The sequence below is a fragment of the Bidens hawaiensis genome, unplaced genomic scaffold (genome assembly GCF_021521415.1).
Source record: "Bidens hawaiensis isolate Kalapana, Puna unplaced genomic scaffold, B.hawaiensis_p1.1 tig00031918_1, whole genome shotgun sequence".
In the NCBI taxonomy this organism is placed as follows: domain Eukaryota; kingdom Viridiplantae; phylum Streptophyta; class Magnoliopsida; order Asterales; family Asteraceae; genus Bidens; species Bidens hawaiensis.
This window is the reverse complement of record NW_027505229.1, coordinates 67965-91954: the sequence shown is the minus strand read 5'-3', so window position 1 is coordinate 91954 and position 23990 is coordinate 67965. Positions and strand designations below refer to the sequence as shown.

The following is a 23990-nucleotide window of genomic DNA, read 5'->3' as shown; positions in this document are numbered from 1 at the left end:
TCTGTTTGTTGCTAGTTGTAAGTATCCTAATTGTTTGTAGAAATGTTTAGTCCTTATGTGGTTTGAGCAACACCTACTCTAGTTATATTAATTACTCGTAATACCACCAAACCTGCAAAACTATAGGATTCGAACCCTTAACCCATAGGTATTATTTTAGCCTTTAGAGGCTCCATTTTCTTAATCTCAAGTTTAATTTATCAGGGAATTATGTGAAAATTAACAACAAACGACTAAATGCTACATTCTATAGGAATTAAACCCTTACATCCTATTCCACAACCATCTTACCATGTACGTACCCCTCCGAACAACTAATCACATTAACAAACAACTAATACAAATATATTACTTAAAACGTTTATTAAGTTGAAACAATATTTAAAAAAAAGCGACCAGAAAACAAACAACTAATCACATAACCATAAACAAATCAAACAACTAATATATCTAATCTAAACAATACGTTAATACAAAATACCGGCACTTACATGACTTGAGAGTTGAGATCAACAAGAACACGTACAACCTTATAATCTGATGAGCTACTCATCAAATCCCCTAGCGTCGAAAAACAATATTAATTCGAAAATCGAATAATTAACCCAATGATCTTATTCAACGGGTTATGTGTTTATTAACCAAGTCTCCTGCACTTTTTACTAGTTTAGTGTAAGTATACTGATTAATAAATATTATCTTCTGTCATTGACCATTTCTAAGAACCAACCACCTTTAACACGTTTGTATTTTCTTATAAATCAAACATAATAGAACACAAAGAATCTGTACTAAAACACACTTTTAGTTATCAGTTTTGAAGAAGATGAACATCATAAGTTTCTTGTCTCTTCTTGTCTCGCTCATTATTTTTATTGTCTCCGCATCTTCATCTTCAGACTCGGGTTTGTCATCAAGTTATTATGATCAAATTTGCCCTGAAGCTCTGCTAACCATCAAACTTGTGGTTGAAGATGCAGTGGCACAAGAACAGCGCATGGGTGCTTCTCTATTACGTTTACATTTTCATGATTGTTTTGTTAACGTAAGCAACTTACTCTTATCGAATTTATATTTGATACTCCACATTTGTTATTCATATGATTACGGTCTATATATATGGCTCAAACTTATAAATTAAGTCTAGAAAACATTTGGAACAAGTCACCTAATTAGTTAACAAGTGTTCTAACCTCATAAAAAGGAAAGCACCTTTGCATGACGGATCGAGTAACATTTTTCTTGATGTTCTTCTATTCATAACTCAAAACTTTATTAAAATTGTTTATTACTTGATTAAACATGTAATTTCCACTATATGGTATAAACTAGTCGAGCCCATTTGATTTCAGTTCGACTCAATTTGTTTAACTTAAGAGACTGAACTCATCCTATGCGTAGTTTAGAAAAATTTAAGCTCGACTCACCTTTAAGTCTGTTGTGCCACGAACTACTGGTTTCATCTCCACTTGGCCATGAAGATCATTCAACATGTTATTTGTTATTTATTAAGTAACTTTTTATGTTATTTAAATATGTTTATAAAACACACACACACACGCACATATATAAACATAACATAATATAAGTTTCTCATAAATACATTTTTATTACGGATCGGGTTTGCCATTCAAAAAGGGGTTGCGACGCAACTTGTTGCTCGTTTACTTGCCTCTCTATTTTAATTGAATTTACATTCAATATTAATGATAAAGGATTACAGATAATTAATTATGTAAAATATATTTTATATATTAAATAGAAATTACGAATAGTATGATTTATAGGCTCGCAATCTAGTGTAGCTTAATATGTGAAACTCAGGCTTGTTTAATTACTCGGACTCGGTTCAAGATTTTATGAAGCAAATCTAAAGTAGCTTGGCTCGCTAACACTTCTGTTCTGGTTTCCACGTAATAATTGTATTTTAGTATCATATATTTCCCTGATTCGGTATTAAACTTGACTATTTACGCTTGCTAAAATTGAGATATTACAAACTTTCATATACTTTCTACTGTTTGGCAGGTAATCTGAAAGTTTTATGTTACATATTTGGATTTAATATTACCATTTAAAAAATTCTTTATTGTGATTTATATTATATTTCTAACGGATCTAAGGCATATAACTACAATGACAAGTGAAGTATTGCTTTAATTTGTTTTTTAAACTATATATCATATAGGGATGTGATGCTTCCGTTCTTTTGGATCAAACATCAACGATAGATAGTGAGAAAAATGCGGCATCCAACTTGAATTCTGCTAGAGGATTTGAGGTTATTGATGTTGGGTCAATTGTTGTTTGGCTCAAGTGTAAGGCCCAACACAATAATAGGTTTATTATATTTGGTAATGTCTTGGCTAACAAGTTAGGGTTAGTCTATATAAACCGAGTTATGGTTAGACATTAGAATAAGGTGAGTTTGGTGTAACCGAGTTAGGGTTCATCAAGAGTCAAACCGAGTTAGGGTTTGAGGTATTGTAATCGGTTTTTAGAGTGATATTTTCTGATTAATATAAAAGAGAGTTATTCGTTTAGTTTGTGTGTTGATTATCGATTCGGGACTTGAATTGACAAAATCAAGATTGAGGTCAACAAAGTTTGTGGCCGCCCCATTGTGTCTTGTGCCGACATCTTAGCTATTGCAGATCGTGATTCTGTTGTTGCGGTAAGTAAAACATGTCAATGAAAATCTTGAGAAGCAATCAAGTAATATCCATTTGTTCCATCTCAAGATGTGAACTCTCTATATTATGTTGCAATAATATAGAATGCATGAGGCCTTAAGAGAGCATAATTGTAAAAACTGTGAGCAGGTTGTCATGTAAAACTCAATTATAACATACTGATGTTATTGATGGTATTCATGTGCTCCTCATTCAACTTCTTTCGTAATGTTAATTATGTGGGGTCGTCGGGTTTTAAGCTAGTGGATAATGTTCAACTCGAACATGACCCATATTTTTATTTATATTATAAACATCTAACATAACTCACACACATGACTTAAATATATGTAACCCGAACACAACTTTTTCCCAAAATTAATATTTTAATCTATAAATGGAATAACATGTAATAATCAAGTTTTAAAGGTACTAATCGAGTTGGTTGTTGTAAGAAATTGGGTTACACGAGTTAATGGGTCGATATTTTTATTAAAAAGGTTGGTGAGTCGGCTATTTGAACTAAATAGGTTAAACATGTGAAGTGGACACGACATGTTTGATTAAATATGTCAATCTAATCACAACCTATCTTTTAAACTACTAAATACATTTACCCAAAGCTTGATTATATTTGTTTGGTGTTCGTGTCATGTTTCCGGCCTTGCGTATCCCACCCTAACTTTAAAGTTGTGAGTGGTGACTAATTTAACTTTTTTTTATGGATATATGGTGTGTAGCTTGGTGGCCCGTGGTGGAAAGTCAAGCTCGGAAGAAGAGACTCAACCACAGCTAGTCGGACGATAGCTAACAATAAGATGATGACGCCATTCATGGATTTACCCGCCATGATAAAAAATTTTGAGGACCAAGGGCTCAATGAGAAAGACTTAGTTGTGCTTTCAGGTGCACACACACTAGGGTTTGCTCAGTGTCGAACCTTTAGGTCTCGTATTTACAATGAGACCAACATTGATCCAGCCTTTGCGAGCCACGTTCAAGCCATTTGCCCACAAGTTGGGGGTGACACCATGCTTGCACCACTTGACCCGACACCAGGCTCGTTTGATGTGAAATACTTTTTCGATATAGTGAGTAAAAAAGGGCTTTTGAGTACTGATCAAGCACTATTTAATGGTAAAGATACTTCTGAACTTGTTTTGAAATATAGTAGAAACAAGAAAGAGTTCTCAAAGGATTTTGCGAAGTCGATGATTAAAATGGGTGATATGAAGCTATTAACAAGGAATAAAGGTGAAATTCGACAAGACTGTAGAAAAGTTAATTTGAAGTAATAAGGGTCGATCAAGTGTTATGTCGTATATATTATAAATTAAAAATTGTTTGTAATGTGTTTGTTATTATGTATACAAGTTATTAAGAAAAAAGATTTAAATCACTAAAATTATTATTGTCGGGGTAACATCCCAAATAGAGAACCACACCCTAATGTAGGGCCAATATTCTATATTAGTTTTAGGATTGTGTATGTCTTTATATGTGCTTAGAGTCGGTGTAATACGTACCTCAGTACGTTTATTTTGTATCATGCTATGTAAACTTGGAGAAATGGGGGACCCTATATAAAGGGTCACTTAACCCATTTCTCCAACAACCTTTGTGAATAAACCCTTGTATTATTATTATTATCTAAGTCTTACAACCTCTCTCTACCTCCCTAACCCTCTCCCTAACTTTCGGCTCCCACATCACACCACAAGATCCGAGATTTCGGTCTAGCTAGTTGTTTCCGCCAACTAGTTGTGAGGTTGATCCAAGAACGACTAGTACTTAGTTTGTTGTGTTGTTTGATCCGGTCACGGGACCTACACCTAATTAGTTTACATAAAGACCCCTTAATTTATAATAATAACACGTATGATCACACTTTCTACAAATGCCACAAAGACCTCTATATTCCAGTGTAAACTTTCAACATTTGAAACATTCAACCATTAAAGTTATGAACACTTTAGTGAAATAAAAGTTAACAATATATTTACAATCCACAAGAACAAAGTAATTTAAGTTAACAATATGATTTTTAATTTTTATTAAGTGTATTTTACCAAGTTACAACTAAGTAAGACAAGGTCAAGTTCGATGGGTTTTTCTATTATTAACAAATATATCTACCAAATACAATTATTTATTTGTAATCTTATGGGACGTGATTAAACAATGTATTTTTCTTTATTAACTATCACTAGCCAAGTCAAAAAGTACTTGTATTTTCATATATGTATAACTTATGGGAGCAAGATATCTACCCAGTCTTGCATATTTTTCAATAACGTAGTTGGCTATTAATTATATTCAATACATAATTTCAAACTAACACGCTTTATATCTCTTAGGGGAAGGTTCATGTACATTTTAATCTTAACATGAGAACGTAGGAAATAATACCAAATTATAAAAAAATGAGAACGTAAGAAACAATACCTATCTACATAAACAATCATTTATAATAACAAAGAAAAGAACCTAAAAATTACAATAAAAGAATCAAAATCAAGAACAAAATAATAACAGCAAATACCAACAAATATTTATAAAAGCAAAAGAAAACATCAAATAATAACAACAAAATATAAATCAGGAAATACTTATAACGTCTCATAATCTAAAATTAGCAAATACGAACAAAAAATAACAACAAACACCTATAAAAATAAAGCTAATAATAACAACAAATTGGTTCTCACCGTTTTCATGTTAAGAGTAAAATGTATTTGATCCTGTTTCATATCTTCTTATGTATTAGTTATAGCTTGTGGAAAAGTTTGGACGAAAACGTAAGATGGGGGACTCAGTACTTATAAATTTTTCTTAAACGGGAGCGGGCATAAAATTTTCGATCGCAAACAGACAAATATACACTACATAATACATATTTCCGTAACAAAATTGTGTAAAGTTACACTACTGAACATGAAAACGGGGTGGATGGATGGGTGTGGTGGGGTGTTGACCCTGGCCTTATGAAGCTACACCCTTGCTTATCTGATATACCCATAAATAATTAAAAACACTGATATGCATGCATATTGAATAACTCAAATCTTTCACGAGTTCTAGAATTATGAACCAAGTCTCAAAACATTATGAACCAAGTCTCCAAAATTGTTTGGTGCAACCAAAACACATACTTTTCTTTGACCATTTCCATTAACAGCCATCTTTAACCTTTGCATTCCTTTAAATACAACATAACACCAAAATTAAGTCCATAACAACATAATACAACACAACAAATTTGCACTTACAAAAACCTTTTTGGCTCCCCATTTACAAACAAGATGAACAAAATAAGCTGCTTTACTCTTTTGGTTTCTTTCATTTTTGGTATTGTAGCCGCACATTCAGACTCAGGTTTGTCATCAAGTTATTATGATCGAGTGTGCCCTGAAGCCCTCCCGACCATCAGACGTGTGTTGGAGGATGCATTGGCACAAGAACGTCGCATGGGTGCTTCTCTATTGCGTCTTCATTTTCATGATTGTTTTGTTAATGTGAGTAATTTATTCCTACTTATCATGTATTTGAGATTGAATATTAGTTACTCATGTAGCATCAACATATAAATCGTGTTTAATGTTCATGTATTCAGAATACTTGGTATTTAAAGTAATCGTATACGTTTACTAGTTTACTAAACTGAAACATCACTAACTTTCATTATACTTTTTCACGATTTTGAAACAAAAGTATTGGTTTCGTTTTTGAGTTATTTTTCTATATCATGAAGGGATGTGATGCTTCCATTCTTTTGGACCAAACCTCAACAATAGATACTGAGAAAAATGCAGCCCCTAACGCAAATTCAGCTAGAGGCTTCGAGGTTATCGATAAAATCAAGTCTGAGGTTGACAAGGTTTGCGGTCGCCCTGTGGTATCTTGTGCCGATATCTTAACTGTTGCAGCTCGTGATTCTGTAGTCGTGGTAAGTAGAACAAGCTACTCAACACCTATAACTTAAATCTGTTAAACATGGGTACACCAACGTGGTATCCACGTGTTCATCCCCTAACATTTGAAATAGAAATTAAGATTTCACAAGCATGGGAATACATATTTTGACACTAAATCTTAAATTTGTATATGGAGTGCAGCTTGGTGGCCCATCATGGAAAGTCAAGCTCGGAAGAAGAGACTCAACCACCGCTAGTCAGGCTTTAGCTAATATTAGCATCCCGTCACCATTCATGGACTTACCTGCCCTAATAAAAAACTTTGAGGACCAAGGGCTCGATGAGGAGGACTTAGTTGTGCTTTCGGGTGCACACACCCTAGGGTTTGCTCAGTGTTTTACCTTTAGATCTCGTATTTACAACGAAACCAACATAGATCCAGCTTTCGCAAGCCATCTTCGGACCATTTGCCCACAAGTAGGGGGTGACTCAACGCTCGCGCCACTTGACCCAACACCAAGCTCATTTGACGTAAAATACTACACTGATTTGGTGAGTAAAAAAGGGCTTTTGAGCTCTGATCAAGCACTATTTCATGGTGGCGAAACTGCTGAGCTTGTTTTGAAATACAGTGGGAATCATGAAGAGTTTTGGGAAGATTTTGCAGAGTCTATGATTAAAATGGGCGATATAAAGCCACTGACAGGGAATAGAGGTGAAATTCGAAGGGATTGTAGGAAAGTTAATGTGAATTATTAAGGGTCATTGAGATGGTTGAATTCTTTTATGATGATATAATTTTACAATTCTTTCTTGAAAAGTGTAATGCTTTAAGTCTTTTATATTTCAAATTAAATTCGTTTGTAATGTGCTTGTGTTAAGTATACATTATTCAGAAATAAGATTTGCTCTTTATATATCATGTAATATAAGATTACTCCTGTTATGTCATTGAAAAGACTTTAGCAAAAACTCTGGCTTTATATCTTTTAATCGAGCCATCTGGGTGTCGGTTAATCCTGAAAATTATGTGGCATCCAGCGATGAAAGTTTCCATATTGTCTTGCATCAGAAAGAGGAAATAACTCCTTAAGATTGAAGTCATACACACTGTAATTAATTTGGAGGTTTGTATATCAGATCTAGGTGAAGTTAGCATTTAAAGTTATATGTATTATACTAAATGTGTTTTGAAGACTAGTTTAGTGTACTTCTGTTTGTTGCTAGTTGTAAGTATCCTAATTGTTTGTAGAAATGTTTAGTCCTTATGTGGTTTGAGCAACACCTACTCTAGTTATATTAATTACTCGTAATACCACCAAACCTGCAAAACTATAGGATTCGAACCCTTAACCCATAGGTATTATTTTAGCCTTTAGAGGCTCCATTTTCTTAATCTCAAGTTTAATTTATCAGGGAATTATGTGAAAATTAACAACAAACGACTAAATGCTACATTCTATAGGAATTAAACCCTTACATCCTATTCCACAACCATCTTACCATGTACGTACCCCTCCGAACAACTAATCACATTAACAAACAACTAATACAAATATATTACTTAAAACGTTTATTAAGTTGAAACAATATTTAAAAAAAAGCGACCAGAAAACAAACAACTAATCACATAACCATAAACAAATCAAACAACTAATATATCTAATCTAAACAATACGTTAATACAAAATACCGGCACTTACATGACTTGAGAGTTGAGATCAACAAGAACACGTACAACCTTATAATCTGATGAGCTACTCATCAAATCCCCTAGCGTCGAAAAACAATATTAATTCGAAAATCGAATAATTAACCCAATGATCTTATTCAACGGGTTATGTGTTTATTAACCAAGTCTCCTGCACTTTTTACTAGTTTAGTGTAAGTATACTGATTAATAAATATTATCTTCTGTCATTGACCATTTCTAAGAACCAACCACCTTTAACACGTTTGTATTTTCTTATAAATCAAACATAATAGAACACAAAGAATCTGTACTAAAACACACTTTTAGTTATCAGTTTTGAAGAAGATGAACATCATAAGTTTCTTGTCTCTTCTTGTCTCGCTCATTATTTTTATTGTCTCCGCATCTTCATCTTCAGACTCGGGTTTGTCATCAAGTTATTATGATCAAATTTGCCCTGAAGCTCTGCTAACCATCAAACTTGTGGTTGAAGATGCAGTGGCACAAGAACAGCGCATGGGTGCTTCTCTATTACGTTTACATTTTCATGATTGTTTTGTTAACGTAAGCAACTTACTCTTATCGAATTTATATTTGATACTCCACATTTGTTATTCATATGATTACGGTCTATATATATGGCTCAAACTTATAAATTAAGTCTAGAAAACATTTGGAACAAGTCACCTAATTAGTTAACAAGTGTTCTAACCTCATAAAAAGGAAAGCACCTTTGCATGACGGATCGAGTAACATTTTTCTTGATGTTCTTCTAATTAGTTAACAAGTGTTCTAACCTCATAAAAAGGAAAGCACCTTTCGCAAGCCATCTTCGGACCATTTGCCCACAAGTAGGGGGTGACTCAACGCTCGCGCCACTTGACCCAACACCAAGCTCATTTGACGTAAAATACTACACTGATTTGGTGAGTAAAAAAGGGCTTTTGAGCTCTGATCAAGCACTATTTCATGGTGGCGAAACTGCTGAGCTTGTTTTGAAATACAGTGGGAATCATGAAGAGTTTTGGGAAGATTTTGCAGAGTCTATGATTAAAATGGGCGATATAAAGCCACTGACAGGGAATAGAGGTGAAATTCGAAGGGATTGTAGGAAAGTTAATGTGAATTATTAAGGGTCATTGAGATGGTTGAATTCTTTTATGATGATATAATTTTACAATTCTTTCTTGAAAAGTGTAATGCTTTAAGTCTTTTATATTTCAAATTAAATTCGTTTGTAATGTGCTTGTGTTAAGTATACATTATTCAGAAATAAGATTTGCTCTTTATATATCATGTAATATAAGATTACTCCTGTTATGTCATTGAAAAGACTTTAGCAAAAACTCTGGCTTTATATCTTTTAATCGAGCCGTCTGGGTGTCGGTTAATCCTGAAAATTATGTGGCATCCAGCGATGAAAGTTTCCATATTGTCTTGCATCAGAAAGAGGAAATAACTCCTTAAGATTGAAGTCATACACACTGTAATTAATTTGGAGGTTTGTATATCAGATCTAGGTGAAGTTAGCATTTAAAGTTATATGTATTATACTAAATGTGTTTTGAAGACTAGTTTAGTGTACTTCTGTTTGTTGCTAGTTGTAAGTATCCTAATTGTTTGTAGAAATGTTTAGTCCTTATGTGGTTTGAGCAACACCTACTCTAGTTATATTAATTACTCGTAATACCACCAAACCTGCAAAACTATAGGATTCGAACCCTTAACCCATAGGTATTATTTTAGCCTTTAGAGGCTCCATTTTCTTAATCTCAAGTTTAATTTATCAGGGAATTATGTGAAAATTAACAACAAACGACTAAATGCTACATTCTATAGGAATTAAACCCTTACATCCTATTCCACAACCATCTTACCATGTACGTACCCCTCCGAACAACTAATCACATTAACAAACAACTAATACAAATATATTACTTAAAACGTTTATTAAGTTGAAACAATATTTAAAAAAAAGCGACCAGAAAACAAACAACTAATCACATAACCATAAACAAATCAAACAACTAATATATCTAATCTAAACAATACGTTAATACAAAATACCGGCACTTACATGACTTGAGAGTTGAGATCAACAAGAACACGTACAACCTTATAATCTGATGAGCTACTCATCAAATCCCCTAGCGTCGAAAAACAATATTAATTCGAAAATCGAATAATTAACCCAATGATCTTATTCAACGGGTTATGTGTTTATTAACCAAGTCTCCTGCACTTTTTACTAGTTTAGTGTAAGTATACTGATTAATAAATATTATCTTCTGTCATTGACCATTTCTAAGAACCAACCACCTTTAACACGTTTGTATTTTCTTATAAATCAAACATAATAGAACACAAAGAATCTGTACTAAAACACACTTTTAGTTATCAGTTTTGAAGAAGATGAACATCATAAGTTTCTTGTCTCTTCTTGTCTCGCTCATTATTTTTATTGTCTCCGCATCTTCATCTTCAGACTCGGGTTTGTCATCAAGTTATTATGATCAAATTTGCCCTGAAGCTCTGCTAACCATCAAACTTGTGGTTGAAGATGCAGTGGCACAAGAACAGCGCATGGGTGCTTCTCTATTACGTTTACATTTTCATGATTGTTTTGTTAACGTAAGCAACTTACTCTTATCGAATTTATATTTGATACTCCACATTTGTTATTCATATGATTACGGTCTATATATATGGCTCAAACTTATAAATTAAGTCTAGAAAACATTTGGAACAAGTCACCTAATTAGTTAACAAGTGTTCTAACCTCATAAAAAGGAAAGCACCTTTGCATGACGGATCGAGTAACATTTTTCTTGATGTTCTTCTATTCATAACTCAAAACTTTATTAAAATTGTTTATTACTTGATTAAACATGTAATTTCCACTATATGGTATAAACTAGTCGAGCCCATTTGATTTCAGTTCGACTCAATTTGTTTAACTTAAGAGACTGAACTCATCCTATGCGTAGTTTAGAAAAATTTAAGCTCGACTCACCTTTAAGTCTGTTGTGCCACGAACTACTGGTTTCATCTCCACTTGGCCATGAAGATCATTCAACATGTTATTTGTTATTTATTAAGTAACTTTTTATGTTATTTAAATATGTTTATAAAACACACACACACACGCACATATATAAACATAACATAATATAAGTTTCTCATAAATACATTTTTATTACGGATCGGGTTTGCCATTCAAAAAGGGGTTGCGACGCAACTTGTTGCTCGTTTACTTGCCTCTCTATTTTAATTGAATTTACATTCAATATTAATGATAAAGGATTACAGATAATTAATTATGTAAAATATATTTTATATATTAAATAGAAATTACGAATAGTATGATTTATAGGCTCGCAATCTAGTGTAGCTTAATATGTGAAACTCAGGCTTGTTTAATTACTCGGACTCGGTTCAAGATTTTATGAAGCAAATCTAAAGTAGCTTGGCTCGCTAACACTTCTGTTCTGGTTTCCACGTAATAATTGTATTTTAGTATCATATATTTCCCTGATTCGGTATTAAACTTGACTATTTACGCTTGCTAAAATTGAGATATTACAAACTTTCATATACTTTCTACTGTTTGGCAGGTAATCTGAAAGTTTTATGTTACATATTTGGATTTAATATTACCATTTAAAAAATTCTTTATTGTGATTTATATTATATTTCTAACGGATCTAAGGCATATAACTACAATGACAAGTGAAGTATTGCTTTAATTTGTTTTTTAAACTATATATCATATAGGGATGTGATGCTTCCGTTCTTTTGGATCAAACATCAACGATAGATAGTGAGAAAAATGCGGCATCCAACTTGAATTCTGCTAGAGGATTTGAGGTTATTGATGTTGGGTCAATTGTTGTTTGGCTCAAGTGTAAGGCCCAACACAATAATAGGTTTATTATATTTGGTAATGTCTTGGCTAACAAGTTAGGGTTAGTCTATATAAACCGAGTTATGGTTAGACATTAGAATAAGGTGAGTTTGGTGTAACCGAGTTAGGGTTCATCAAGAGTCAAACCGAGTTAGGGTTTGAGGTATTGTAATCGGTTTTTAGAGTGATATTTTCTGATTAATATAAAAGAGAGTTATTCGTTTAGTTTGTGTGTTGATTATCGATTCGGGACTTGAATTGACAAAATCAAGATTGAGGTCAACAAAGTTTGTGGCCGCCCCATTGTGTCTTGTGCCGACATCTTAGCTATTGCAGATCGTGATTCTGTTGTTGCGGTAAGTAAAACATGTCAATGAAAATCTTGAGAAGCAATCAAGTAATATCCATTTGTTCCATCTCAAGATGTGAACTCTCTATATTATGTTGCAATAATATAGAATGCATGAGGCCTTAAGAGAGTATAATTGTAAAAACTGTGAGCAGGTTGTCATGTAAAACTCAATTATAACATACTGATGTTATTGATGGTATTCATGTGCTCCTCATTCAACTTCTTTCGTAATGTTAATTATGTGGGGTCGTCGGGTTTTAAGCTAGTGGATAATGTTCAACTCGAACATGACCCATATTTTTATTTATATTATAAACATCTAACATAACTCACACACATGACTTAAATATATGTAACCCGAACACAACTTTTTCCCAAAATTAATATTTTAATCTATAAATGGAATAACATGTAATAATCAAGTTTTAAAGGTACTAATCGAGTTGGTTGTAGTAAGAAATTGGGTTACACGAGTTAATGGGTCGATATTTTTATTAAAAAGGTTGGTGAGTCGGCTATTTGAACTAAATAGGTTAAACATGTGAAGTGGACACGACATGTTTGATTAAATATGTCAATCTAATCACAACCTATCTTTTAAACTACTAAATACATTTACCCAAAGCTTGATTATATTTGTTTGGTGTTCGTGTCATGTTTCCGGCCTTGCGTATCCCACCCTAACTTTAAAGTTGTGAGTGGTGACTAATTTAACTTTTTTTTATGGATATATGGTGTGTAGCTTGGTGGCCCGTGGTGGAAAGTCAAGCTCGGAAGAAGAGACTCAACCACAGCTAGTCGGACGATAGCTAACAATAAGATGATGACGCCATTCATGGATTTACCCGCCATGATAAAAAATTTTGAGGACCAAGGGCTCAATGAGAAAGACTTAGTTGTGCTTTCAGGTGCACACACACTAGGGTTTGCTCAGTGTCGAACCTTTAGGTCTCGTATTTACAATGAGACCAACATTGATCCAGCCTTTGCGAGCCACGTTCAAGCCATTTGCCCACAAGTTGGGGGTGACACCATGCTTGCACCACTTGACCCGACACCAGGCTCGTTTGATGTGAAATACTTTTTCGATATAGTGAGTAAAAAAGGGCTTTTGAGTACTGATCAAGCACTATTTAATGGTAAAGATACTTCTGAACTTGTTTTGAAATATAGTAGAAACAAGAAAGAGTTCTCAAAGGATTTTGCGAAGTCGATGATTAAAATGGGTGATATGAAGCCATTAACAAGGAATAAAGGTGAAATTCGACAAGACTGTAGAAAAGTTAATTTGAAGTAATAAGGGTCGATCAAGTGTTATGTCGTATATATTATAAATTAAAAATTGTTTGTAATGTGTTTGTTATTATGTATACAAGTTATTAAGAAAAAAGATTTAAATCACTAAAATTATTATTGTCGGGGTAACATCCCAAATAGAGAACCACACCCTAATGTAAGGCCAATATTCTATATTAGTTTTAGGATTGTGTATGTCTTTATATGTGCTTAGAGTCGATGTAATACGTACCTCAGTACGTTTATTTTGTATCATGCTATGTAAACTTGGAGAAATGGGGGACCCTATATAAAGGGTCACTTAACCCATTTCTCCAACAACCTTTGTGAATAAACCCTTGTATTATTATTATTATCTAAGTCTTACAACCTCTCTCTACCTCCCTAACCCTCTCCCTAACTTTCGGCTCCCACATCACACCACAAGATCCGAGATTTCGGTCTAGCTAGTTGTTTCCGCCAACTAGTTGTGAGGTTGATCCAAGAACGACTAGTACTTAGTTTGTTGTGTTGTTTGATCCGGTCACGGGACCTACACCTAATTAGTTTACATAAAGACCCCTTAATTTATAATAATAACACGTATGATCACACTTTCTACAAATGCCACAAAGACCTCTATATTCCAGTGTAAACTTTCAACATTTGAAACATTCAACCATTAAAGTTATGAACACTTTAGTGAAATAAAAGTTAACAATATATTTACAATCCACAAGAACAAAGTAATTTAAGTTAACAATATGATTTTTAATTTTTATTAAGTGTATTTTACCAAGTTACAACTAAGTAAGACAAGGTCAAGTTCGATGGGTTTTTCTATTATTAACAAATATATCTACCAAATACAATTATTTATTTGTAATCTTATGGGACGTGATTAAACAATGTATTTTTCTTTATTAACTATCACTAGCCAAGTCAAAAAGTACTTGTATTTTCATATATGTATAACTTATGGGAGCAAGATATCTACCCAGTCTTGCATATTTTTCAATAACGTAGTTGGCTATTAATTATATTCAATACATAATTTCAAACTAACACGCTTTATATCTCTTAGGGGAAGGTTCATGTACATTTTAATCTTAACATGAGAACGTAGGAAATAATACCAAATTATAAAAAAATGAGAACGTAAGAAACAATACCTATCTACATAAACAATCATTTATAATAACAAAGAAAAGAACCTAAAAATTACAATAAAAGAATCAAAATCAAGAACAAAATAATAACAGCAAATACCAACAAATATTTATAAAAGCAAAAGAAAACATCAAATAATAACAACAAAATATAAATCAGGAAATACTTATAACGTCTCATAATCTAAAATTAGCAAATACGAACAAAAAATAACAACAAACACCTATAAAAATAAAGCTAATAATAACAACAAATTGGTTCTCACCGTTTTCATGTTAAGAGTAAAATGTATTTGATCCTGTTTCATATCTTCTTATGTATTAGTTATAGCTTGTGGAAAAGTTTGGACGAAAACGTAAGATGGGGGACTCAGTACTTATAAATTTTTCTTAAACGGGAGCGGGCATAAAATTTTCGATCGCAAACAGACAAATATACACTACATAATACATATTTCCGTAACAAAATTGTGTAAAGTTACACTATTGAACATGAAAACGGGGTGGATGGATGGGTGTGGTGGGGTGTTGACCCTGGCCTTATGAAGCTACACCCTTGCTTATCTGATATACCCATAAATAATTAAAAACACTGATATGCATGCATATTGAATAACTCAAATCTTTCACGAGTTCTAGAATTATGAACCAAGTCTCAAAACATTATGAACCAAGTCTCCAAAATTGTTTGGTGCAACCAAAACACATACTTTTCTTTGACCATTTCCATTAACAGCCATCTTTAACCTTTGCATTCCTTTAAATACAACATAACACCAAAATTAAGTCCATAACAACATAATACAACACAACAAATTTGCACTTACAAAAACCTTTTTGGCTCCCCATTTACAAACAAGATGAACAAAATAAGCTGCTTTACTCTTTTGGTTTCTTTCATTTTTGGTATTGTAGCCGCACATTCAGACTCAGGTTTGTCATCAAGTTATTATGATCGAGTGTGCCCTGAAGCCCTCCCGACCATCAGACGTGTGTTGGAGGATGCATTGGCACAAGAACGTCGCATGGGTGCTTCTCTATTGCGTCTTCATTTTCATGATTGTTTTGTTAATGTGAGTAATTTATTCCTACTTATCATGTATTTGAGATTGAATATTAGTTACTCATGTAGCATCAACATATAAATCGTGTTTAATGTTCATGTATTCAGAATACTTGGTATTCAAAGTAATCGTATACGTTTACTAGTTTACTAAACTGAAACATCACTAACTTTCATTATACTTTTTCACGATTTTGAAACAAAAGTATTGGTTTCGTTTTTGAGTTATTTTTCTATATCATGAAGGGATGTGATGCTTCCATTCTTTTGGACCAAACCTCAACAATAGATACTGAGAAAAATGCAGCCCCTAACGCAAATTCAGCTAGAGGCTTCGAGGTTATCGATAAAATCAAGTCTGAGGTTGACAAGGTTTGCGGTCGCCCTGTGGTATCTTGTGCCGATATCTTAACTGTTGCAGCTCGTGATTCTGTAGTCGTGGTAAGTAGAACAAGCTACTCAACACCTATAACTTAAATCTGTTAAACATGGGTACACCAACGTGGTATCCACGTGTTCATCCCCTAACATTTGAAATAGAAATTAAGATTTCACAAGCATGGGAATACATATTTTGACACTAAATCTTAAATTTGTATATGGAGTGCAGCTTGGTGGCCCATCATGGAAAGTCAAGCTCGGAAGAAGAGACTCAACCACCGCTAGTCAGGCTTTAGCTAATATTAGCATCCCGTCACCATTCATGGACTTACCTGCCCTAATAAAAAACTTTGAGGACCAAGGGCTCGATGAGGAGGACTTAGTTGTGCTTTCGGGTGCACACACCCTAGGGTTTGCTCAGTGTTTTACCTTTAGATCTCGTATTTACAACGAAACCAACATAGATCCAGCTTTCGCAAGCCATCTTCGGACCATTTGCCCACAAGTAGGGGGTGACTCAACGCTCGCGCCACTTGACCCAACACCAAGCTCATTTGACGTAAAATACTACACTGATTTGGTGAGTAAAAAAGGGCTTTTGAGCTCTGATCAAGCACTATTTCATGGTGGCGAAACTGCTGAGCTTGTTTTGAAATACAGTGGGAATCATGAAGAGTTTTGGGAAGATTTTGCAGAGTCTATGATTAAAATGGGCGATATAAAGCCACTGACAGGGAATAGAGGTGAAATTCGAAGGGATTGTAGGAAAGTTAATGTGAATTATTAAGGGTCATTGAGATGGTTGAATTCTTTTATGATGATATAATTTTACAATTCTTTCTTGAAAAGTGTAATGCTTTAAGTCTTTTATATTTCAAATTAAATTCGTTTGTAATGTGCTTGTGTTAAGTATACATTATTCAGAAATAAGATTTGCTCTTTATATATCATGTAATATAAGATTACTCCTGTTATGTCATTGAAAAGACTTTAGCAAAAACTCTGGCTTTATATCTTTTAATCGAGCCGTCTGGGTGTCGGTTAATCCTGAAAATTATGTGGCATCCAGCGATGAAAGTTTCCATATTGTCTTGCATCAGAAAGAGGAAATAACTCCTTAAGATTGAAGTCATACACACTGTAATTAATTTGGAGGTTTGTATATCAGATCTAGGTGAAGTTAGCATTTAAAGTTATATGTATTATACTAAATGTGTTTTGAAGACTAGTTTAGTGTACTTCTGTTTGTTGCTAGTTGTAAGTATCCTAATTGTTTGTAGAAATGTTTAGTCCTTATGTGGTTTGAGCAACACCTACTCTAGTTATATTAATTACTCGTAATACCACCAAACCTGCAAAACTATAGGATTCGAACCCTTAACCCATAGGTATTATTTTAGCCTTTAGAGGCTCCATTTTCTTAATCTCAAGTTTAATTTATCAGGGAATTATGTGAAAATTAACAACAAACGACTAAATGCTACATTCTATAGGAATTAAACCCTTACATCCTATTCCACAACCATCTTACCATGTACGTACCCCTCCGAACAACTAATCACATTAACAAACAACTAATACAAATATATTACTTAAAACGTTTATTAAGTTGAAACAATATTTAAAAAAAAGCGACCAGAAAACAAACAACTAATCACATAACCATAAACAAATCAAACAACTAATATATCTAATCTAAACAATACGTTAATACAAAATACCGGCACTTACATGACTTGAGAGTTGAGATCAACAAGAACACGTACAACCTTATAATCTGATGAGCTACTCATCAAATCCCCTAGCGTCGAAAAACAATATTAATTCGAAAATCTAATAATTAACCCAATGATCTTATTCAACGGGTTATGTGTTTATTAACCAAGTCTCCTGCACTTTTTACTAGTTTAGTGTAAGTATACTGATTAATAAATATTATCTTCTGTCATTGACCATTTCTAAGAACCAACCACCTTTAACACGTTTGTATTTTCTTATAAATCAAACATAATAGAACACAAAGAATCTGTACTAAAACACACTTTTAGTTATCAGTTTTGAAGAAGATGAACATCATAAGTTTCTTGTCTCTTCTTGTCTCGCTCATTATTTTTATTGTCTCCGCATCTTCATCTTCAGACTCGGGTTTGTCATCAAGTTATTATGATCAAATTTGCCCTGAAGCTCTGCTAACCATCAAACTTGTGGTTGAAGATGCAGTGGCACAAGAACAGCGCATGGGTGCTTCTCTATTACGTTTACATTTTCATGATTGTTTTGTTAACGTAAGCAACTTACTCTTATCGAATTTATATTTGATACTCCACATTTGTTATTCATATGATTACGGTCTATATATATGGCTCAAACTTATAAATTAAGTCTAGAAAACATTTGGAACAAGTCACCTAATTAGTTAACAAGTGTTCTAACCTCATAAAAAGGAAAGCACCTTTGCATGACGGATCGAGTAACATTTTTCTTGATGTTCTTCTAATTAGTTAACAAGTGTTCTAACCTCATAAAAAGGAAAGCACCTTTCGCAAGCCATCTTCGGACCATTTGCCCACAAGTAGGGGGTGACTCAACGCTCGCGCCACTTGACCCAACACCAAGCTCATTTGACGTAAAATACTACACTGATTTGGTGAGTAAAAAAGGGCTTTTGAGCTCTGATCAAGCACTATTTCATGGTGGCGAAACTGCTGAGCTTGTTTTGAAATACAGTGGGAATCATGAAGAGTTTTGGGAAGATTTTGCAGAGTCTATGATTAAAATGGGCGATATAAAGCCACTGACAGGGAATAGAGGTGAAATTCGAAGGGATTGTAGGAAAGTTAATGTGAATTATTAAGGGTCATTGAGATGGTTGAATTCTTTTATGATGATATAATTTTACAATTCTTTCTTGAAAAGTGTAATGCTTTAAGTCTTTTATATTTCAAATTAAATTCGTTTGTAATGTGCTTGTGTTAAGTATACATTATTCAGAAATAAGATTTGCTCTTTATATATCATGTAATATAAGATTACTCCTGTTATGTCATTGAAAAGACTTTAGCAAAAACTCTGGCTTTATATCTTTTAATCGAGCCGTCTGGGTGTCGGTTAATCCTGAAAATTATGTGGCATCCAGCGATGAAAGTTTCCATATTGTCTTGCATCAGAAAGAGGAAATAACTCCTTAAGATTGAAGTCATACACACTGTAATTAATTTGGAGGTTTGTATATCAGATCTAGGTGAAGTTAGCATTTAAAGTTATATGTATTATACTAAATGTGTTTTGAAGACTAGTTTAGTGTACTTCTGTTTGTTGCTAGTTGTAAGTATCCTAATTGTTTGTAGAAATGTTTAGTCCTTATGTGGTTTGAGCAACACCTACTCTAGTTATATTAATTACTCGTAATACCACCAAACCTGCAAAACTATAGGATTCGAACCCTTAACCCATAGGTATTATTTTAGCCTTTAGAGGCTCCATTTTCTTAATCTCAAGTTTAATTTATCAGGGAATTATGTGAAAATTAACAACAAACGACTAAATGCTACATTCTATAGGAATTAAGCCCTTACATCCTATTCCACAACCATCTTACCATGTACGTACCCCTCCGAACAACTAATCACATTAACAAACAACTAATACAAATATATTACTTAAAACGTTTATTAAGTTGAAACAATATTTAAAAAAAAGCGACCAGAAAACAAACAACTAATCACATAACCATAAACAAATCAAACAACTAATATATCTAATCTAAACAATACGTTAATACAAAATACCGGCACTTACATGACTTGAGAGTTGAGATCAACAAGAACACGTACAACCTTATAATCTGATGAGCTACTCATCAAATCCCCTAGCGTCGAAAAACAATATTAATTCGAAAATCGAATAATTAACCCAATGATCTTATTCAACGGGTTATGTGTTTATTAACCAAGTCTCCTGCACTTTTTACTAGTTTAGTGTAAGTATACTGATTAATAAATATTATCTTCTGTCATTGACCATTTCTAAGAACCAACCACCTTTAACACGTTTGTATTTTCTTATAAATCAAACATAATAGAACACAAAGAATCTGTACTAAAACACACTTTTAGTTATCAGTTTTGAAGAAGATGAACATCATAAGTTTCTTGTCTCTTCTTGTCTCGCTCATTATTTTTATTGTCTCCGCATCTTCATCTTCAGACTCGGGTTTGTCATCAAGTTATTATGATCAAATTTGCCCTGAAGCTCTGCTAACCATCAAACTTGTGGTTGAAGATGCAGTGGCACAAGAACAGCGCATGGGTGCTTCTCTATTACGTTTACATTTTCATGATTGTTTTGTTAACGTAAGCAACTTACTCTTATCGAATTTATATTTGATACTCCACATTTGTTATTCATATGATTACGGTCTATATATATGGCTCAAACTTATAAATTAAGTCTAGAAAACATTTGGAACAAGTCACCTAATTAGTTAACAAGTGTTCTAACCTCATAAAAAGGAAAGCACCTTTGCATGACGGATCGAGTAACATTTTTCTTGATGTTCTTCTATTCATAACTCAAAACTTTATTAAAATTGTTTATTACTTGATTAAACATGTAATTTCCACTATATGGTATAAACTAGTCGAGCCCATTTGATTTCAGTTCGACTCAATTTGTTTAACTTAAGAGACTGAACTCATCCTATGCGTAGTTTAGAAAAATTTAAGCTCGACTCACCTTTAAGTCTGTTGTGCCACGAACTACTGGTTTCATCTCCACTTGGCCATGAAGATCATTCAACATGTTATTTGTTATTTATTAAGTAACTTTTTATGTTATTTAAATATGTTTATAAAACACACACACACACGCACATATATAAACATAACATAATATAAGTTTCTCATAAATACATTTTTATTACGGATCGGGTTTGCCATTCAAAAAGGGGTTGCGACGCAACTTGTTGCTCGTTTACTTGCCTCTCTATTTTAATTGAATTTACATTCAATATTAATGATAAAGGATTACAGATAATTAATTATGTAAAATATATTTTATATATTAAATAGAAATTACGAATAGTATGATTTATAGGCTCGCAATCTAGTGTAGCTTAATATGTGAAACTCAGGCTTGTTTAATTACTCGGACTCGGTTCAAGATTTTATGAAGCAAATCTAAAGTAGCTTGGCTCGCTAACACTTCTGTTCTGGTTTCCACGTAATAATTGTATTTTAGTATCATATATTTCCCTGATTCGGTATTAAACTTGACTATTTACGCTTGCTAAAATTGAGATATTACAAACTTTCATATACTTTCTACTGTTTGGCAGGTAATCTGAAAGTTTTATGTTACATATTTGGATTTAATATTACCATTTAAAAAATTCTTTATTGTGATTTATATTATATTTCTAACGGATCTAAGGCATATAACTACAATGACAAGTGAAGTATTGCTTTAATTTGTTTTTTAAACTATATATCATATAGGGATGTGATGCTTCCGTTCTTTTGGATCAAACATCAACGATAGATAGTGAGAAAAATGCGGCATCCAACTTGAATTCTGCTAGAGGATTTGAGGTTATTGATGTTGGGTCAATTGTTGTTTGGCTCAAGTGTAAGGCCCAACACAATAATAGGTTTATTATATTTGGTAATGTCTTGGCTAACAAGTTAGGGTTAGTCTATATAAACCGAGTTATGGTTAGACATTAGAATAAGGTGAGTTTGGTGTAACCGAGTTAGGGTTCATCAAGAGTCAAACCGAGTTAGGGTTTGAGGTATTGTAATCGGTTTTTAGAGTGATATTTTCTGATTAATATAAAAGAGAGTTATTCGTTTAGTTTGTGTGTTGATTATCGATTCGGGACTTGAATTGACAAAATCAAGATTGAGGTCAACAAAGTTTGTGGCCGCCCCATTGTGTCTTGTGCCGACATCTTAGCTATTGCAGATCGTGATTCTGTTGTTGCGGTAAGTAAAACATGTCAATGAAAATCTTGAGAAGCAATCAAGTAATATCCATTTGTTCCATCTCAAGATGTGAACTCTCTATATTATGTTGCAATAATATAGAATGCATGAGGCCTTAAGAGAGTATAATTGTAAAAACTGTGAGCAGGTTGTCATGTAAAACTCAATTATAACATACTGATGTTATTGATGGTATTCATGTGCTCCTCATTCAACTTCTTTCGTAATGTTAATTATGTGGGGTCGTCGGGTTTTAAGCTAGTGGATAATGTTCAACTCGAACATGACCCATATTTTTATTTATATTATAAACATCTAACATAACTCACACACATGACTTAAATATATGTAACCCGAACACAACTTTTTCCCAAAATTAATATTTTAATCTATAAATGGAATAACATGTAATAATCAAGTTTTAAAGGTACTAATCGAGTTGGTTGTTGTAAGAAATTGGGTTACACGAGTTAATGGGTCGATATTTTTATTAAAAAGGTTGGTGAGTCGGCTATTTGAACTAAATAGGTTAAACATGTGAAGTGGACACGACATGTTTGATTAAATATGTCAATCTAATCACAACCTATCTTTTAAACTACTAAATACATTTACCCAAAGCTTGATTATATTTGTTTGGTGTTCGTGTCATGTTTCCGGCCTTGCGTATCCCACCCTAACTTTAAAGTTGTGAGTGGTGACTAATTTAACTTTTTTTTATGGATATATGGTGTGTAGCTTGGTGGCCCGTGGTGGAAAGTCAAGCTCGGAAGAAGAGACTCAACCACAGCTAGTCGGACGATAGCTAACAATAAGATGATGACGCCATTCATGGATTTACCCGCCATGATAAAAATTTTTGAGGACCAAGGGCTCAATGAGAAAGACTTAGTTGTGCTTTCAGGTGCACACACACTAGGGTTTGCTCAGTGTCGAACCTTTAGGTCTCGTATTTACAATGAGACCAACATTGATCCAGCCTTTGCGAGCCACGTTCAAGCCATTTGCCCACAAGTTGGGGGTGACACCATGCTTGCACCACTTGACCCGACACCAGGCTCGTTTGATGTGAAATACTTTTTCGATATAGTGAGTAAAAAAGGGCTTTTGAGTACTGATCAAGCACTATTTAATGGTAAAGATACTTCTGAACTTGTTTTGAAATATAGTAGAAACAAGAAAGAGTTCTCAAAGGATTTTGCGAAGTCGATGATTAAAATGGGTGATATGAAGCCATTAACAAGGAATAAAGGTGAAATTCGACAAGACTGTAGAAAAGTTAATTTGAAGTAATAAGGGTCGATCAAGTGTTATGTCGTATATATTATAAATTAAAAATTGTTTGTAATGTGTTTGTTATTATGTATACAAGTTATTAAGAAAAAAGATTTAAATCACTAAAATTATTATTGTCGGGGTAACATCCCAAATAGAGAACCACACCCTAATGTAAGGCCAATATTCTATATTAGTTTTAGGATTGTGTATGTCTTTATATGTGCTTAGAGTCGGTGTAATACGTACCTCAGTACGTTTATTTTGTATCATGCTATGTAAACTTGGAGAAATGGGGGACCCTATATAAA

At 33.4% G+C, this 23990-nt stretch overlaps 5 protein-coding genes across 5 annotated transcripts; all 5 read left to right on the top strand.

Annotated features, from left to right (window-relative positions):
• The first annotated feature begins 826 nt into the window (after window positions 1–826).
• On the top strand, window positions 827–3967 carry LOC143611678 (cationic peroxidase 1-like). The gene is made up of 4 exons (XM_077085855.1): window positions 827–1045; window positions 2189–2291; window positions 2583–2674; window positions 3413–3967. The coding sequence occupies exons 1-4, from the start codon at window positions 827–829 to the stop codon at window positions 3965–3967; spliced, it is 969 nt and encodes a 322-aa protein (XP_076941970.1).
• A 1675-nt stretch (window positions 3968–5642) lies between these two features.
• LOC143611667 (peroxidase P7-like) lies at window positions 5643–7345 on the top strand. The gene is made up of 3 exons (XM_077085844.1): window positions 5643–6187; window positions 6424–6618; window positions 6788–7345. The coding sequence occupies exons 1-3, from the start codon at window positions 5975–5977 to the stop codon at window positions 7343–7345; spliced, it is 966 nt and encodes a 321-aa protein (XP_076941959.1). The 5' UTR covers window positions 5643–5974.
• A 3346-nt stretch (window positions 7346–10691) lies between these two features.
• On the top strand, window positions 10692–13832 carry LOC143611677 (cationic peroxidase 1-like). Its single transcript, XM_077085854.1, has 4 exons — window positions 10692–10910; window positions 12054–12156; window positions 12448–12539; window positions 13278–13832. Exons 1-4 carry the CDS (start codon window positions 10692–10694, stop codon window positions 13830–13832), a joined length of 969 nt encoding a protein of 322 aa, XP_076941969.1.
• A 1675-nt stretch (window positions 13833–15507) lies between these two features.
• Window positions 15508–17210, top strand: LOC143611665 (peroxidase P7-like). The gene is made up of 3 exons (XM_077085841.1): window positions 15508–16052; window positions 16289–16483; window positions 16653–17210. The coding sequence occupies exons 1-3, from the start codon at window positions 15840–15842 to the stop codon at window positions 17208–17210; spliced, it is 966 nt and encodes a 321-aa protein (XP_076941956.1). The 5' UTR covers window positions 15508–15839.
• A 3346-nt stretch (window positions 17211–20556) lies between these two features.
• LOC143611676 (cationic peroxidase 1-like) lies at window positions 20557–23697 on the top strand. The gene is made up of 4 exons (XM_077085853.1): window positions 20557–20775; window positions 21919–22021; window positions 22313–22404; window positions 23143–23697. The coding sequence occupies exons 1-4, from the start codon at window positions 20557–20559 to the stop codon at window positions 23695–23697; spliced, it is 969 nt and encodes a 322-aa protein (XP_076941968.1).
• Window positions 23698–23990: the final 293 nt, after the last annotated feature.

Coding starts and splice junctions, on each gene's coding strand:
- LOC143611678 (XM_077085855.1), top strand. CDS start 827: ATGAACATCATAAGTTTCTTGTCTCTTCTTGTCTCGCTCATTATTTTT. Junction 1,046..2,188: donor TTCATGATTGTTTTGTTAAC/GTAAGCAACTTA, acceptor TATATCATATAG/GGATGTGATGCTTCCGTTCT. Junction 2,675..3,412: donor ATCGTGATTCTGTTGTTGCG/GTAAGTAAAACA, acceptor TATGGTGTGTAG/CTTGGTGGCCCGTGGTGGAA.
- LOC143611667 (XM_077085844.1), top strand. CDS start 5,975: ATGAACAAAATAAGCTGCTTTACTCTTTTGGTTTCTTTCATTTTTGGT. Junction 6,188..6,423: donor TTCATGATTGTTTTGTTAAT/GTGAGTAATTTA, acceptor TATATCATGAAG/GGATGTGATGCTTCCATTCT. Junction 6,619..6,787: donor CTCGTGATTCTGTAGTCGTG/GTAAGTAGAACA, acceptor TATGGAGTGCAG/CTTGGTGGCCCATCATGGAA.
- LOC143611677 (XM_077085854.1), top strand. CDS start 10,692: ATGAACATCATAAGTTTCTTGTCTCTTCTTGTCTCGCTCATTATTTTT. Junction 12,157..12,447: donor AGGATTTGAGGTTATTGATG/TTGGGTCAATTG, acceptor CTTGAATTGACA/AAATCAAGATTGAGGTCAAC. Junction 12,540..13,277: donor ATCGTGATTCTGTTGTTGCG/GTAAGTAAAACA, acceptor TATGGTGTGTAG/CTTGGTGGCCCGTGGTGGAA.
- LOC143611665 (XM_077085841.1), top strand. CDS start 15,840: ATGAACAAAATAAGCTGCTTTACTCTTTTGGTTTCTTTCATTTTTGGT. Junction 16,053..16,288: donor TTCATGATTGTTTTGTTAAT/GTGAGTAATTTA, acceptor TATATCATGAAG/GGATGTGATGCTTCCATTCT. Junction 16,484..16,652: donor CTCGTGATTCTGTAGTCGTG/GTAAGTAGAACA, acceptor TATGGAGTGCAG/CTTGGTGGCCCATCATGGAA.
- LOC143611676 (XM_077085853.1), top strand. CDS start 20,557: ATGAACATCATAAGTTTCTTGTCTCTTCTTGTCTCGCTCATTATTTTT. Junction 20,776..21,918: donor TTCATGATTGTTTTGTTAAC/GTAAGCAACTTA, acceptor TATATCATATAG/GGATGTGATGCTTCCGTTCT. Junction 22,022..22,312: donor AGGATTTGAGGTTATTGATG/TTGGGTCAATTG, acceptor CTTGAATTGACA/AAATCAAGATTGAGGTCAAC.